Raw genomic sequence first — 18,764 nt, 5'->3', positions numbered from 1 at the left:
ATGCACATTGGGTCTCGGCCCCAGAGGTCTGAGTTTTAGACTGTCCCTGTAGAGGATAAGTAGCAAATTCTTTGAAATCTTTCGTTTCTGTTGGAATGACAGGTGGAAGTCTATCTGAGGACTAATTTTTGTGTAAAGGGTGAGTTTGGCCCCCATGGAAGCAGAGAGGCTGGACCCTGTATTTGGAATAAATATTGACAGTATAGATCAGAGTTTAAAATCATTTCTTTTTTTCTGTTTTGATGAAGATATTTTAGTGAAATTTAGTCCTGAACCTCATCTTTTGCAAAAATAACTTTTCAAATATAATAAAGGAAATAGGAATATTCATATGTGAAAGCTGATACATCCAGGTGAACTAAATAGAACTTTTGGGTCTCTTGTCTTTGAGAGATTGATCGGTCTGTTTGAATATTAACTAACTTACAGTAAGTACCTTAATGAATGGCTAACATGTCATTCTCATTTGACTGAAGCTTGGAAGGCGCTGGAATTACCTCCCTTCCGCCATTTCATGCACAATTAACGCGTAAAATATATTCAGATCTATTAATATCAAACAGCCTTTACATGCATGAATTTCGTATTTGCTGGAATTTTAATACTGCATAAGAATGGTCACTTGTAACCATTGTCTGCCAAGGTCACAAGTCTGAATTCCCTGCGATGGTAATATTTCTCTGTAATCCTAGTAAATGACATTTAATGAAGTGTTTCAGTCTTGATTTTTTTAACGTGAGAGAGCGAAGTCATTTTGAGGTGTGGTCTCCTTGACAACATACGGGAAGCACGTCATATGACATCCATGGCGATTGGTTTAGTTTCTGACTCAAGGGCACGATCCCATTACATATATTGTCCCACAATAAAAACATATCGTTATACCACAGTTTGATGGAATATTGATACTTCAATTCATTAGTTGCATAGTACCTATACGTTTAAGTACCAAACGAACATTTCAAACATAACTTAAATAAAGTTAACACCCAGGCGTAGATATTTCTTTGGCATTTTATTTTAAAACAAATATTACTTAAACAAGCGTAATTTAAGCATTGAAGCTTTCTGTCTCTCTCGTAACAGAAAATACATTTGTATAGTCAGTGTAGGCGGTGGTCGGTCATACTGGCCGTTAACAGCATCATCGAACAATACTTCACACATTTCTATGCGGACATTTTAATGGCTTCTCTGTAATTTTACAGTAGACATTACGTAACATTTTCTAATATTAGACAATATAAGGTTATGAGTCTTGGAACAAGTTTCTCCCTGTTTGTTATTCTGGTCAGTTTTTTAACACCCATGGAGAACCACATCGGCACGTAACAAAATCGGATAGTAAATGTAATTACGCGCTTTAATTTCCCATAGGGGTTTTGGCATCTTTATATTGGTTGGAAACCGCAATTAAATATTTAACTAAATTCTCATTGTGTTCAAATAAACTGATAAAATATGTCCAGCTAATGTGATAATAGATCACTCTGCGGCATGGCTGTAAAATAAATCAATCATATAGCACTATTGTTGCATATTAATTTGGCACGAAGTATGCATGTAAAGTTAATATCATGTATATTAAATAACAAAATGAAAATACATTAAAAACGTACACATCAAGTTCCATCATTGATCAGCATAGTTAGTGTGACAGGCTATGCACTTAACCACTCAGGACATTCCTCCAGCCCTCTCTGTCCACACAGCCTCTAATAGACGACACATATTAGCCGGGTCCTCCTTTGATGTTTTCGCGATATATTCCCATCCAATGCTCGAATTTGTATTTTGCAGTAAATGTAAGGTTTAACTTGGGGAATTTTTCTTAGATAAACAATCAGAATTTACATGTAGTGTGATAAAATTGGTACCAAAATTTGACGTCCTTCTGTAATTTTGTTACTCTAAAGCTACAAGATAACCAGCGATTACCTGTTTTGACGTTTCCTCAGTTGCAGATCTTGTTTTGTGTGTTTTTTGTTCGTTTGTTTTTTATACACCTGTTCGGTTTCTTTTGCTGCCTTTCCTTGTTTGTTCATATTTCCTCGCGTCCTGATGTTTGTTTTCTTATTTCGATTCCAGTGAATGTGATTCAGGGGAAAATCTGCTTTCTCTTTTCTCGGAAACTCGTCTTTTTATATTTCAATTGTAAATAAATATAAAATACATGACAGTTAATCAATTAACAGCTTACCCTTTCTCTCTCAGCACAATATACACTAACATTCTGGTGGATTAGATTTCACGGTCCGAATATCGCGGTACTCAATGAAATCAGCACTGGATTTTTTCACTTAGGTTACAATGGATAAAAGTTCTGTGATAATAACCATCTTAAAATCGTGAAATAATTTGATATTTCACTCGCGTAACATGCTGATGACTTCGCGATACTTTAATGTCAGGGTCTAAATAGAACGGGGGAATACGATTAATTTCACTTCCATAATAATATCTTGAAAACATTTCGCTCGGAATTAAAATTTGGCGAGACTGTAAAAAATTCAAAAAACAATTTACATTTGGATATAAAGAAAATGAAAATCTGTTTTGCATATTATTGAATTTCGGATTGCAGTGCAAATATTAATTCTTTGTACATTATACCAATATTATTTCAGTGTAAATATCCTTATGTTAGAAATTATAAGAAATATTTGAATTGATTAGATAGCGTACCTGTTCTTGTCAGAAGTGAAAAGTATTTATGTCGTCTAAAAGTTTAGGACAAATCACCCAATTTTGAAACGTCTGTTTAAAGCACACATCGACACACATCATATCATTTCTTCCTCCACGTCAGATCAGGAAAGTTCATCCGAAACACGCCATGCCCCCTTTTTACATTAGAAATGTCCTAATTTTACCAAATTATTCCATGTTGTAATATCCTGTTGATATCCTAAGTAGCTCTCACACTGTAAGCTCGGATGCTCTTTCGGCCATATTTATGTATATGTCGATTCTGGTGTATCCACCAAGCCCGTTGTAAGGTAGAAGACCTGTCGTACCCGTGGGAGGCAATCACTTGTAGGAATCCATCCCGATTGTACGGAAACTTGTGTATATGTACACCTTTCATATTCACTGGGTTAACATGTAATTTATAAGCAACTATTGAGATATATACATCGTCAAAAATAAACTTTTTAGTATACGGAATGGCCAAGTCTAAATCTATGAGGAACTCTATAGATAATAACATGAAACCGGCCGCGATAAAATCCGGATAGCGATCAAAAGGATAGTCTTGGCGAGATATGTACCATTTATTGTGTATATTTCTAATCGGTTGACCATTTTTCCACATGGCGCCTCTGAATACTGAACTCCTTTCGTGCTGTTTTATAGTTTCAGTGTAATATAACAACAGGTCTGTTGCTATGTAGAAATCGTCATCTGTAAATAAAACAAATTTTGATTGGTTGCAATGATTTCGTGCCCATTTTATCCCACCAACCGTCTTTAGTGTATTATTGTAGTAGGCGTCAAAAAACGTCATCTGTATGATGTCACCATAGCTGTTATGTTCTTGCAATATCTGTCGTTGATACATCACGTGTTTTGTTAACCCTAGCAGAAATAAGGTCACGACCCCTGTATTAAAGCCTGAGTAATTTCCCCATGTGTTACGAATCATTTCCCGCCTTTTAAAATGGCCAACGCCTGATTTTACTAAAATAAGCAGACGAACACTTTTCATTTCACACATCCATGTAGGAGATTTCATAAAAGTATGTGGATAAGGGAATATTGGCTTTGTTGGTACGTCCTTATTTGTCTTCAGTTTAGATACTAAATCGTTCATGTCAATTTGGAGAGGGTATTCAAATTTCTTAAAAGGAATATAACCTTTAACGTCGACTCCATCTATAGACCTTGTAGAATTCATTTCACACAAATCCAAACTTTCCTTTGTGGAATTCTGACAATGTGTAGAATAATTAAATTGATTTTCATCATTTGCTGAGAGTAACGTCAATGTAGATCTATTTTTCGACTCCATTAGAGAAATCCACTGCAGCCAGTACGCCGTCATTTGATGTTTTGTTGTATTTCTATTGGTCACTTTAAGATAGAGAAGGAGGTATGTAAAAGTCGCCAAGATGAATACTCCCCAAAGACACCCCGCGCGTTTCCCGTCACAGAGAGGTGACGTCATGTCGCTCACTGTACAGGGGCCTGCAAAGAACAATAACGGTATGTTTAATCATAAGAACTTGACATACCGGTACCAAGATGGCGATTGTGGCAACACTTAGCATTGAGAATGCTTAACAGGGGAAATCTACAATAGAATAGGAGAACGACCCATTTCGTACCTTCAGAGATAGCGTCTAAATGTACCAAATCAACTCAGGCTATATCGCCATTTACTTTCTTCAAAATCGATTTGGCAAAACAAGTAACCAAGAGATGCCTACACCCCAATAAATCTACTAAACTTATGCTTCTCAAAAAAAACAACACTTTTTATCTGTTAAAATCCTTATGAATAAATTTTGTTTTCCCAACCAGTATCAGATTCGATGAGGAACAGCAACTGAACAAGGAAACAATACACATTAAATTTACATTGACTCATGCATTACTGAAAAAAATCACACACGTTAAATAAAAAAGTCACCTGTCGATTATTTTGTTTTACCTATCAATTAAAAAAAAATGTCGACAGACCAGAAGGTCCACAGAACATCCCACCATTTGACGACAATGACCATGTCTCGGCTTGTCTATGGTTTTACTCTGGTCAGTTTTACTCTATGGGTCGGGCTGTTTGACTAAATCTTTGCCTTTGTATTTACCTTATGTACTTATGTATAATTCCATTTGTGTAGTCCTTTCATAGCCCATTGGGTGTTTTGTCCGTCCATACACTTCCTTCGTCCATCCTGCAGTGTCCAGCGTCCGGTGATATATAAGGATGTAAGGATGTATTCTAGGTGTCACAACTGAAAGAACAATTATATTGTGTAGTAATGTTATCTGTAAACATTCCGATCAAATCAAATTCCAGGTTAATTTGCGCGGTAGAAATGAAACATGATTTTGTATTAATACGGATAGAAATCATCGACTGGAACGGGAAGAACCGTACACAGAGGATTTCAAATTCTTGTTTAAGTTTACACTGTCCATAAACTTTTCTTAGGATAATTATATTTACAACTACAAGAATATTGTTGAACGAAAAAAATCAAATTATTATTCAAATAAATAAAACTAGAAAACGCCAGACATGAATAACCACCGCCGCCATGGCCTTGACCTTTGACTCATGAAACACAATGTCCAAAGTATACTCATACTTGATTTTCACATACACTTTCACCAAATTCCATGAAAGAATGAAATTGATAAGTGTTTAAATTGAATCAGTCGATGGTTTTCTATATAGAGTAAAGGGTGACCTTGGGCCCCGAAACACAACGATGTCCGACGCATGCTCATAATTGATCTTTGGATAAACTTTGACCAAAATCGATGGTAGGATAAAGTCAACAAATATAGCAAAGCTGATCCTGGCCTTCACCTTGGACCCATGGAACATAAAAATGTCCAAGTACACTCATACATGATCGTTTCATTAGGTTTTACCTAGTTCTATGGAAGAATGAAGCAAATGAATCAGTTGTTGATAGCAAGAGTGACCTTGACCTTGGGTCCCTGAAAAACCTGAATGTCCAACGTACACTAATAATTAACCTTTGTAAAATGTTAGACAAAATTTGTCTAGAAATGAAGTTCGAAGTGCATACATCTGATAGTTAGAACGCTCTCCGAGTCCCTACATCTGATAGTTAGAACGCTCTCCGAGTCCCTACACCTGACATTTAGAACGCTCTCCAAGTCCCTACATCTGATAGTTAGAACGCTCTCCGAGTCCCTACATCCGATAGTTAGAACGCTCTCCGCGTCCCTACATCCGATAGTTAGAACGCTCTCCGAGTCACTACATCTGAAAGTTAGAACGCTCTCCGAGTCCCTACACCTGATAGTTAGAACGCTCTCCGAGTCCCTACATCTGAAAGTTAGAACGCTCTTCGAGTCCCTACATCCATACATCTGATAGTTAGAACACTCTCCGAGTACATACATCTGATAGTAAGAACGCTCTCCAAGTCCTTACATCTGATAGATAGAATACTCTCCGAGTCTCTAGCTCTCCGAGTCCCTACATCTGATAGTTAGAACGCTCACTGAGTCCTCTACATCTGATAGTTAGAACGCTCTCCGAGTCCCTACATCTGATAGTTAGAACGCTCTCCGAGTCCCTACACTTGATAGTTAGAACGCTCTCCGAGTCCCTACATCTGATAGTTAGAACGCTCTCCGAGGCTCTACATCTGATAGTAAGAACGCTCTCCGAGTCCCTACACTTGATAGTTAGAACGCTCTCCGAGCCCCTTCATCCGATAGTTAGAACGTACCCGGAGTTCCTACACCTGATAGTTAGAACGCTTACCAAGTCCCTACATCTGATAGTTAGAGCGTTCCCCGAGTCCCTACATCTGATAGTTAGAACGCTTACCAAGTCCCTACATCTGATAGTTAGAGCGTTCCCCGAGTCCCTACATCTGACAGTTAGAACGCTCTCCAAGTCTCTACATCTGATAGTTACAACGCTCTCCGAGTCCCTACACTTGATAGTTAGAACGCTCTCCAAGTCCCTACATCTGATAGTTAGAACGCTCTCCAAGTCCCTACATCTGATAGTTAGAACGCTCTCCGAGTCCCTACACTTGATAGTTAGAACGCTCTCCGAGTCCCTACATCTGATAGTTAGAACGCTCTCCGAGTCCCTACACTTGATAGTTAGAACGCTCTCCGAGTCTCTACATCTGATAGTTAGAACGCTCTCCGAGTCTCTACATCTGATAGTAAGAACGCTCTCCGAGTCCCTACACTTGATAGTTAGAACGCTCTCCGAGCCCCTTCATCCGATAGTTAGAACGTACCCGGAGTTCCTACACCTGATAGTTAGAACGCTTACCTAGTCCCTACATCTGATAGTTAGAACGCTCACTGAGTCCTCTACATCTGATAGTTAGAACGCTCTCCGAGTCCCTACATCTGATAGTTAGAACGCTCTCCAAGTCCCTACATCTGATAGTTAGAACACTCTCTGAGTCCCCACATCTGATAGTTAGAACGCTCTCCAAGTCCCTACATCCGATAGAATGTACCCAGAGTCCCTATACCTGACAGTTAGAACGCTCTCCGAGTCCCTACACCTGACAGAACGCTCTCCGAGTCCCTACATCCGATAGTTAGAACGCTCTCCAAGTCCCTACATCTGATAGTTAGAACACTCTCTGAGTCCCTATACCTGACAGTTAGAACGCTCTCCGAGTCCCTACATCTGAAGTCGTTTAATGAACGCTCTGACATCAAATGTGTAATTAAGTAATTTTCACCAGGTCTAAAAATATCAACATAAACGAAAGTCGTATATAGCTCACTCCGTCGTTGCAAAATGAATGAGAAGAACGGAATTAAAAGAGATATTTTATAATAGATAGATATACAATCAATAAACACAATCAAATTACACTATAACGATTACACCTGAACAGTCTTATCAGGTGTTAACTACGTAGAACCGGTCCTGAGCTATACCCCCGATACCTGTAATCCTCGGTGCGTGTTAGAGGCGTATTTAAACTTGAACCATATACATGCTACATCGACTGAATGTTTTAGCATAGATACCACCGCATCGATCTCAGACCAGATTGACACATCGCGCTGTTTGCTGGTCAACAGCCAGGGCTGTTTAGAGTTGGGGTATATCTTTTAGTAGCTGGTGGTTACTTAAATGAATGACATATGGGAGGCGCGTTGCATGTCATTCAGAGCAATTAAGGTTACGTGAGCACAGGGCGGTCTGTTATCACAGCCTTCTGATAAACACAAACCATCAAGGGTAGAGAACATGAGGTTGAATACCGCGTCCCCTTTCGGAAATCGAGCCCCGGTCGACTATGTGGCAGGAGACAAGAATAACCGATAAACTTCCGAGTACACTTTAAACAAGATCTTCTTTTTAAAGTCCTAAACGTTACAAACCGTATTCAGCATTAAGCTGTCTGCAAATCATTTAAAAATCAATTAATAATTCATCGCAACAGATCCATATCAATCAAGTATAAATTCCGTGATAGGTTTTATTGGCAACGAGACTTTCATTAGCTAATCGAATGAACGTGACATGCAAGCGATGTGAACCGTGTTTTGTAACTACTATTTAAGATAGGGGTAATATTGTGTTTAGTGAGTACTGAAAACCATTTTACACAAGGTATTCGGTGGAATTCCATCAAAATAGCAATCCTGAACGAAGCACCACGGAGACACTCTAGAACCATTTGCAAATATTTTCCAAATATCACAAATGCACTTCAGAATAATATCGGGGCCATGGTACCTTCGCAAGAACAAAATAAACAGTGAGATTAAAGTATACTAAACATATGACAATTACAATGAGACGATGGTGCCATCACCCAATATAATTAAAATAGGATTATTTTTTTTTATATCTTCTCGTGAATAGCCAGGGTGATTTGGAGGCGGGGTCTCCTTAAGGATGATGATGCTTACCTTGTCACATGTTATCCAAAGCAATAAGGATAAAGGGTCTTTCCCAAGAACACATCAGCACAGACCGGTGATGATGCTTACCTTGTCACATGTTATCCAAAGCAATAAGGATAAAGGGTCTTTCCCAAGAACACATCAGCACAGACCGGTTCGTTTCTCAGTTTCCGGAGAAATGCAAACCAGCACAGATAGGGATCATCAACCCACGCACCTCGAGTCCTCACCTGAGGTTACATAGGCCAGCGCTATAACTGACTGAAGATTCGCAATACCCCTAAAACATACCTGCCAACTTTTCAAAATTCTCACGGGGAAGAACAGTGCGTGAACGATAGTTTTCACTCGCAACGATACTTTGTGCGTCGCGACATTTATCACAAAAGGAAAATGAATCAATATATATTTAATCAATACATCTAGATAACTTTAAATTGATAAAGTGCAAGATTTACAATACTATAGCATTGAAAAAATATCTGCTTTTTCACAAGTAAGGTTCAAGGTGGAATTTATTCATTTAAATTCTCTGTATTCATTGAACGCACACAATGTAACAGATATGAAGATTGGTGATTAACTATTTGGTTGTTAGTGAGAATATGTATTTCCAAATTTGATGCTTCTGAAAGAATTTGTTTAATTGAAATAAGGAAAAAAAATAATATTAGTCATCTCATGAAATTTTAAGCTGCCATTTTAGTTCAAATAGAAAGAGGTAAAAAAGTTAATAAAATAAATTCTTTCATAAAATTCAAAATATTTTAATCTAGATCAAATTGTCCATGACATCTGATTTTTTGTATTTACTGTGATAAATATATATAGAAAATAACTGTTGACCGATACAAATCTGGAAATTTGGTCCGGGTCCGTTTGTATTGTACATAAGTGTAAGTTTAGTCAACTTTTTCAGTGAGTGGAATACTTGTTTGATCCGATATTTCTAATCATAATGCCAACTTAGTTACCCTCACAATAATAAATTAACAATGAGAAGATGTTACCCTCACAACAATACTATGAGACGATGGTACCCACATCATAATACCACGAGACGATGGTAACCTCGCCATAATACTATGAGACGATGGTATCCTCACAATAATACCATAAGACGATGGTACCCACATCATAATACCATGAGACGATGGTACGATCACCATAATACCATGAAACGATGGCAACCTCGCCATTATACCATGAGACGATGGTACACTCACAATAATACTATGTTACGATGGTACCCTCACCATAATACTATGTTACGATGGTACCCTCACCATAATACTATCAGACGATGGTACCATCACAATAATACCATGCGACGACGGTACCCGCAACATAATACCAAGGGACGATGGTACCTCATCATAATACCATGAAACGATGGTACCCTCACCATAATACAATGAGACAAAGGAACCCTCACCATAATATTATGAAACGATGGTACCCTAACCATAATACCACGAAACAATGGTACCCTCACTATAATACCACGAGACGGTGGTACCATCACCATAATACTATGAGACGATGGTACTCCACCATAATACCATTAGACGATGGCACCCTCACCATAATACTATGAGACGATGGTACCCTCACCATAACACCATGAGACGATGGTACCCTCACCATAATATTATGAGACGATGGTACCCTAACCATAATACCACGAAACAATGGTACTCTCACTATAATACCACGAGACGGTGGTACCATCACCATAATACTATGAGACGATGGTACTCCACCATAATACCATTAGACGATGGCACCCTCACCATAATACTATGAGACGATGGCACCCTAACCATAATATCATGAGACGATGGTACCCTCACCATAATTCTATGATAGGATGGTACCCTCACCATAATACTATAAGACGATGGTACCCTCACTATAATACCACGTGACGATGGTAACCTCACCATAATACTATGTTACGATGGTACCCTCACTATAATACCACGTGACGATTGTAACCTCACCATAATACTATGTTACGATGGTACCCTCACCATAATATCATGAGACGATGGTACCCTCACCATAATACTGTTACGATGGTACCCTCACCATAATACTATGAGAAGATGGTACCTTCACCATAATACTATGAGAAGATGGTACCCTCACCATAATATCATGAGACGATGGCACCCTCACCATAATACCAGGTGACGATGGTACCCTCACCAACTTAATATGAGACGATGGCACCCTAACCATATCAGGAGACGATGGTACCCTCACCATAATACTATGAGACGTTGGTACCCTTTCCATAATACCACGAGACGATGGTACCCTCACCATAATACTATGAGACGATGGTACCCTCACTATCATACCACGTGACGATGGTAACCTAAACATAATACTGTTACAATGGTACCCTCACTATAATACCACGTGACGATGGTAACCTCACCATAATACTATGTTAGGATGGTACCCTACGATGGTACCCTCACCATAATACTATAAGACGATGGTACAATCACCATAATACCATGAAACGATGGCAACCTCGCCATTATACCACGAGACGATGGTACACTCACAATAATACTATGTTACGATGGTACCCTCACCATAATACTATGTTACGATGGTACCCTCACCATAATACTATATTACGATGGTACCCTCACCATAATACTATCAGACGATGGTACCATCACAATAATACCATGAGACGACGGTACCCGCAACATAATACCAAGGGACGATGGTACCTCATTATAATACCATGAAACGATGGTACCCTCACCATAATACAATGAGACAAAGGTACCCTCACCATAATATTATGAGACGATGGTACCCTAACCATAATACCACGAAACAATGGTACCCTCACTATAATACCACGAGACGGTGGTACCATCACCATAATACTATGAGACGATGGTACTCCACCATAATACCATTAGACGATGGTACCCTCACCATAATACTATGAGACGATGGTACCCTCACCATAATACCATGAGACGATGGTACCCTCACCATAATATTATGAGACGATGGTACCCTAACCATAATACCACGAAACAATGGTACCCTCACTATAATACCACGAGACGGTGGTACCATCACCATAATACTATGAGACGATGGTACTCCACCATAATACCATTAGACGATGGTACCCTCACCATAATACTATGAGACGATGGTACCCTCACCATAATACCATGAGACGATGGTACCCTCACCATAATATTATGAGACGATGGTACCCTAACCATAATACCACGAAACAATGGTACCCTCACTATAATACCACGAGACGGTGGTACCATCACCATAATACTATGAGACGATGGTACTCCACCATAATACCATTAGACGATGGTACCCTCACCATAATACTATGAGACGATGGCACCCTAATCATAATATCATGAGTCGATGGTTCCCTCACCATAATATTATGAGACGATGGTACCATCACCATAATACTATAAGAGAATGGTACCCTCACTATAATACCACGTGACGATGGTAACCTCACCATAATACTATGTTACGATGGTACCCTCACCATAATACTATGTTACGATGGTACCCTCACCATTATACCATGAGAAGATGGTACCCTCACCATAATACCACGTGACGATGGTAACCTCACCATAATACCATGAGACGATGGTACCCTCACCATAATACTATGAGACAAAGGTACAATTACCATAATACTATAACACGATGGTACCCTCACCATAATACCACGTGACGATGGTGACCTCACCATAATATTATGAGACGATGGTACCCTGACCACAATACCACGAAACGATGGTACCCTGACTATAATACCACGAGACGGTGGTACCCTCACCATAATACTATGAGACGATGGTACTCTCACCATAATACCATGAGACCATGGTACTCCACCATAATACCATTAGACGATGGCACCCTCACCATAATACTATGAGACGATGGCACCCTAACCATAATATCATGAGACGATGGTACCCTCACCATAATACTATGAGACGATGGTACCCTCACCATAATTCTATGATAGGATGGTACCCTCACCATAATACTATGTTACGATGGTTCCCTCACCATTATACTATGAAAAGATGGTACCCACACTATAATACCACTTGACGATGGTAACCTCACCATAATACTATATTACGATGGTACCCTCACAATAATACTATGTTACGATGGTACCCTCACCATAATATTATAAGACGATGGTACAATCACCATAATTCCATGAGACGATGGCAACCTCGCCATTATACCATGAGACGACGGTACCCTCACCATAATACCACGAGACGGTGGTACCATCACCATAATACTATGAGACGATGGTACCCTCACCATAATACTATGAGAAGATTGTACCATCACCATAATGCTATGTTACGATGGTACCATCACCATAATACTATGAGACGATGGTACTCCACCATAATACCATGAGAAGATTGTACAATCACCATAATACCATTTGACGATGGCACCCTCACCATAATACTATGTTACGATGGTACATCACCATAATACTATGAGACGGTGGTACCCTCACCATAATACTATGAGAAGATTGTACCATCACCATAATACCATGAGACCATGGTACCCTCACCATAATACCATTAGACGATGGCACCCTCACCATAATACTATGACACGATGGTAACCTAACCATAATATCATGAGACGATGGTACCCTTTCCATAATACCATGAGACGGTGGTACCCTCACCATAATACTATGTTACGATGGTACCATCACCATAATACTATGAGACGATGGTGCCCTCACCATAATACAAGGTGACGATGGTAACCTCACCATAATACTATGAGAAGATTGTACCATCACCATAATACCATGAGACCATGGTACCCTCACCATAATACCATTAGACGATGGTACCCTCACCATAATACTATGAGACGATGGTAACCTAACCATAATATCATGAGACGATGGTACCTTTACCATAATACTATGAGAAGATGGTACCTTTACCATAATACTATGAGAAGATGGTACCTTTACCATAATACTATGAGAAGATGGTACCTTTACCATAATACCAAGGGACGATGTTAGCATCCCAAAATGGAGTTATAATCCTTCTACTGTTACAATTAAAAAGAAAACTAAAAACCTCTACTAAACACAATTCTGAATCCTATAACTGACCCCGTACTATACCTTACACATCTCGGTGTTTTCCGTGTGCCAGATTACTGCTTTGGGGAATAATGCTGGAAGGACACTGTTGAATTACACCATCGCCATAACACGTATGTATTATTACCAGCACGTGCCGTCGTGCCTGAGGAACTAAGCACAGCACTGCAGCCTGTATCGACCAGCTCTACTTGTTTGGCTTTGTATCAACAGGAATCGTTTTGTTTTTATTATTGTGCTTTCCAATTTCCTATGTAAAAACACAATGTCTTTAAGAATATTCTGTTAGATTTTTTTTTAGAAATGACACAATTCTATGACGACAAACACACGTGTTTTTGAATCATTCAATTTTGACATGAGGCCGAATGGGCCTGTACAGGTCATCTGCTCAGCACGTTATAAATAGATATAAGATAAACGAGTCAGTTATGATACTAATACTTTCCTTGTAGATCATGCTAGAGACAAAACTATGACGTCATGATGAATACGCGGACATACTTCGCACTAGTGACGTTGTGAGTACATTTATATGTCAGTAATTCATCGGAACACACTTTAATGCCCGTCCTTCTACAACGTTACTGACTAAATGCAATGACGTCAAGCTTCCTGGTCATCCAGATGTGTTTTATTTATAGATTTGGAAATTTTTGAATTTTTTTCTCGTAGCCCAAATTCTTTCATCCCAACATATGATACCACGACCCCTGGGGTCTTCGTTCTACAGAGGTTGCCATTTTACATGTTAAAACCTGGACCATATCTCATCCATTAGAATATCATCTTAGAATTAGTCAAGGTCATTCTGGTATACTGCTGACATTGTATTATAACTTTATGTCTCCTGGTATTCAAAAAAGATTGTTAAAAAATTCAAATTTGACATCTGGCGTTGAAAGGAGATAAATTTCTTTCGTTTGTATATGTCTCTGACTAAAATTAGTACCCCTGTCTTCTTCGTTATTCAGTAATATTAGATAAGGTATGTTAAGGTCACTCATGAAAACAACTTCACATTGGCCATCATTCCGACATAGGCTATAGAGCATATACCTTGATATTGGGTGTAATGATCATCCGAAAAAGCCGTCTAAATACTTGAAGATATTTTACCCAAATCACCTCAAAAATATGTCAAGGTAACAGAATTGTAACATTTGGTCAGTTTCCTACCAAGATGATTATGTTCATCTTAGTATGAAACGTAGCAATGATCCTGACACTGGAAATTCTATTAATTTGACCCAACGTGACCTTGCAAGTAGGCGGAGGTCATTCATTTTTACAAACTTGATATACCTTTATTCCAGTTTGCTACTGGACAAAAACCACGAACAGCCGACGTTCGGATTTTTAGAGTGATATTTGAGGACAAATTTGACAAATGTGACTAGCGATTATCTATCTAAGATAAAATCCCCTCGTGCACGTGAGCTCTATTTCCTAACCCATTCCCTCTGCCTTTTCGCCCCCTGTAAGCGAGTTATTACCTTGGAGATGAAATGGTTGTTGCTAAATGGTTTCATTAACGAATCGTGCAATCGATAGGGAACTAATGCAACATTTCTTGTATTTGACCATATAGGTGTATTGATATTATCGATTGATCATTTTAACCGACATTAATCAGTCTCAGACTATCCTCAGGTGTCAGCGCTCAATCTTGACCTTCAAACTTTTTTTTCTCTTACATTCCACGTCCTGTTCGGTACGTGTCAGTTGTGGGTCTTTATCTGGTAATGGTAAAATTGTAGAAGAGTATTTTCATTTTAAAACAGAATTGTTGATTTTTTTTTAATTTACCATGATTGTATTTTGGACAACCTCCCTATCAGTGTACGAATCTGGATGTATCATCTTTAGTAATTTTACACTAAATCATACCACACCTAAACCTTTGCTACAGTACTATATTATTAGTTAATTCCAGCTTAATAATAAGAATTTCTATAACAATCCTGTATCGCTCACCTCTGCTGCTGAAGAAAATCAACAGACATACCAGATCAATTAAACTAGGGCAAAATATGAACAAAAGAAAGATTCACACGGAGACTCCCGAAAACAATACAAAGGGGGGAGGAGGGAAGGGAGGGAGACCAGGACCGAAATAGTAAACAGTTTCAGTTTCATTGACGACATCCTCTTTGTAATCGCTCAAATAATGTCAAGTTCCCATGTAAGAACAAGGTTAACAACAACGAAATCACCAGGCATGGAGTTGGAAGATTTTAATCCTAAGTCTTTGGACGATTTCAATGTAGGTCAAATTTATTCATTTGAATAAACTTGAAGCCGTGTATTAATGCATATTTGCTGGTACATTCGTGAACAAGGTATACACGCTTCTTTATTAAGATTAAGTTTTTCCGGGATTTAAACCCACTTGTGATCCTAAAAGCACGTCAATGGAATTCTAGTGGATTAATTCGGAGGCTAAACTTAATGACATTTGGAGTTTTGATTTTATGATGAGTTCATGTTGAGATTCAAATCCATTTCATCCCCGTGAGAAGCTGAAAGTAGTGCAAGGTTATGAAGTTGAACTTAGTTGACATCTCGTCCTCTCATTCTGGCCACAAATCAAGAGTTTATTTGCAAGCAGTTGTTCATACATCTGAGCACATGCTACCCGTTTGGCATTGAATGTTGGGATGAGTAAGGAAATAATCTGCAAACTTGATAGCTCATCATCACAATTACTGACCTTTAACCTGAACTCTAGGTCTCTTATTCATCGTGATATATATAAACAAAAACAAAAAACAAAAAAAAAAAAAAAAAACTCAACGCGCTAGGAAGTATATGCGGGTACCTTGGTTTATAATCTGTGAAATGTTGTTTGAAAGAACTTCCGAAACATAATTGTAAACTGCTCCCCTTTTTGGTCGCAACATCGACATGTCCTGCAGACAATTTTTCTTGTGTTTGCAGGTACAGATATGTACTATGCTGACCTACCTTACTGGTAGTTTAGACTGTTTAGATTTAACCGCAACACTTCTAAAAACATTTAAACTTGAAATGTTTTGTGATATTAGTTGTTTTAAGATGACTTTTCAATAAAACATCGACAACGCATGTCACAAAGGGTGTTCATCCCATTCAGATCTCAGTGTAACAAACAGGCAAATTGGCACTGAAAAAAACGAAAAGTTTGCGCCAATATAATGTTTTACCCCTGTAAGTTATAGTTTAATCCTATCTTCGGTACTCCTGGGATTACAATTACTTTCGTTCTCTTCACCACTGGAAAATGTCATGGCAAAATTAAAGGCACAGGCGAAGTAATTTGATTGGTTCCAGGAGAAAACAATTGACCAATCTTAGACTGAATGCTCTTTTTGAAGATTACGAAGGAGTGAAATCCAACATCAAAGTCAATGCAGTATACCGTTATTCAACGACGAAATTGTTTGTTGTACATCAAAGATCAAACTAGTCTTTTCGTTTTGTCCACAAGGTGTCGCATATGAAACCTTCAATTTCGCCATTGTATGTTCCAGGGGCACAGACATTGATTGTAACCCCTGGAGTATTGAGGTTGGGGTTATCCGTGGTCAGTATATATACAAATATTTCTATGTTGCATTATGGTTTCCCTTAATCCCAGTGTTAAAAATCTCGATTGTATTCAGGTATATAGAGACAATATCGAGCACAAGACAAAATCATGACCTCATTACCGTGCCATGTTGACTTGGTGTAAAATCATTAATTATCGTGGAGGATTTATTTTTTAGGAGGTACTCTTTATCCATGAATGTCTTTGTCTGCAAACTATTAAAATTAGCATCAGCAGATTTATTGAGCTATTTTGATCCACGAAATTAATGCTCACGAAATAGTTATTAAAAGATGCACGAAAATTGAGTCCTATGGAAATAAATTTACAATGTATTTTATAGATCAAATTATTTAAAAAAATTAGGAAACCATTTATACACGTGACAGAGCGAGACCTTTGACCTTTGACCTTTAAACGATGACTGACGCATGAGAGTAACCACTTTGACATAAGGTGCGATATTTCATCTTATTAGACTACGGTTGGGAAAGTAAAGATTGTTTCAAACTAAAACATTTCACATTTAACGTGGTTATTCAAAACGTGATTTACTTTACTTAAACAATGATCACAAATAATTTCATTAAATTATCGAGAGAGATCTAGAAATCGATGTTTTGATCAGTGTATATTTTGCACCCACGTTAAGCTCCTTAGTGAGAAAAGACGGACATACAGACTCACGACTCCACTATATAAAGTAGCTGTTACCTGAGAAACAGAAGGAATAAAACAGCTATATAAATATGTCCTTGGAGAAAGACGAGGTCAGTTTTGGCATTATGATCATAATAACATGTACATTATATATTCTTATTATATATCTTAGTCTACACAGACAGTATACATGAGACATAGTTACATCGAAATATCTATTTTTACTCACCATGTGTAAAACAACACATTTCGTCTGCATCACACGTCTGCATACGTTTTTATCAAGGTTCTAGGCGACATTGATCACACGCAGGTACCACTCCCACGGACTGTGTACTAGAGAAAGCGTTGTGAATGGCGTTAACTAAGCATATGTCTTGTGACAAGGTTCTTGGGGACATCGATCATATAGCACTTATGAGTATGTACCAGTTACAAGGTCGTAGAAGACATTGATTATATTCCACTGCAGAGGATCGTATACTAGGAATAATGATGTTGACAGTACAGCACTCCACCAGACTGTAGAGTGCTGAGGTTACAGTGTATATATCACTCCACAGGACTGTATACTAAAAACTAGCGCCAGGACACTGTCTACATGAACATCACTTCGATGGACATTTATAATTACAGGATTCTCTGCTGGGTGACGTACACTAGGTGTATATACCACTTCAGAGGACCGTTGATCGAGAAAAGATTCTGAACGACGAAAATCAGGCGCCG

The 18,764-nt window shown here is 38.4% G+C and overlaps 1 protein-coding gene across 3 annotated transcripts; it reads right to left on the bottom strand.

The window, feature by feature from the left end:
• Positions 1-1,000: 1,000 nt before the first annotated feature.
• On the bottom strand, positions 1,001-18,486 carry LOC132547062 (beta-1,3-galactosyltransferase brn-like). Of its 3 annotated transcripts, none has more exons than XM_060210814.1 (3): positions 18,265-18,486; positions 4,812-4,958; positions 1,001-4,188 (listed from the first exon to the last, which is right to left on the bottom strand). In XM_060210814.1, the coding sequence occupies exon 3, from the start codon at positions 4,166-4,168 to the stop codon at positions 2,909-2,911; it is 1,260 nt and encodes a 419-aa protein (XP_060066797.1). In that variant the 5' UTR covers positions 4,169-4,188; positions 4,812-4,958; positions 18,265-18,486; the 3' UTR covers positions 1,001-2,908. The 3 variants fall into 3 exon arrangements, with proteins under 3 accessions (XP_060066797.1, XP_060066796.1, XP_060066795.1); XM_060210813.1 differs by lacking the exon at positions 18,265-18,486 and adding an exon at positions 13,826-13,934; XM_060210812.1 differs by lacking the exon at positions 18,265-18,486 and adding an exon at positions 8,611-8,679.
• Between the last annotated feature and the right edge of the window lie 278 nt (positions 18,487-18,764).

Source organism: Ylistrum balloti, unplaced genomic scaffold, assembly GCF_031769215.1.
Source record: "Ylistrum balloti isolate Yb309-2 unplaced genomic scaffold, AGI_CSIRO_Ybal_v1 Utg369932, whole genome shotgun sequence".
NCBI classification, from domain to species: domain Eukaryota; kingdom Metazoa; phylum Mollusca; class Bivalvia; order Pectinida; family Pectinidae; genus Ylistrum; species Ylistrum balloti.
Note: the sequence above shows the minus strand (reverse complement) of the source record. Positions and strands in the feature narration are given on the sequence as shown.

Coding starts and splice junctions, on each gene's coding strand:
- LOC132547062 (XM_060210814.1), bottom strand. CDS start 4,168: ATGACGTCACCTCTCTGTGACGGGAAACGCGCGGGGTGTCTTTGGGGA.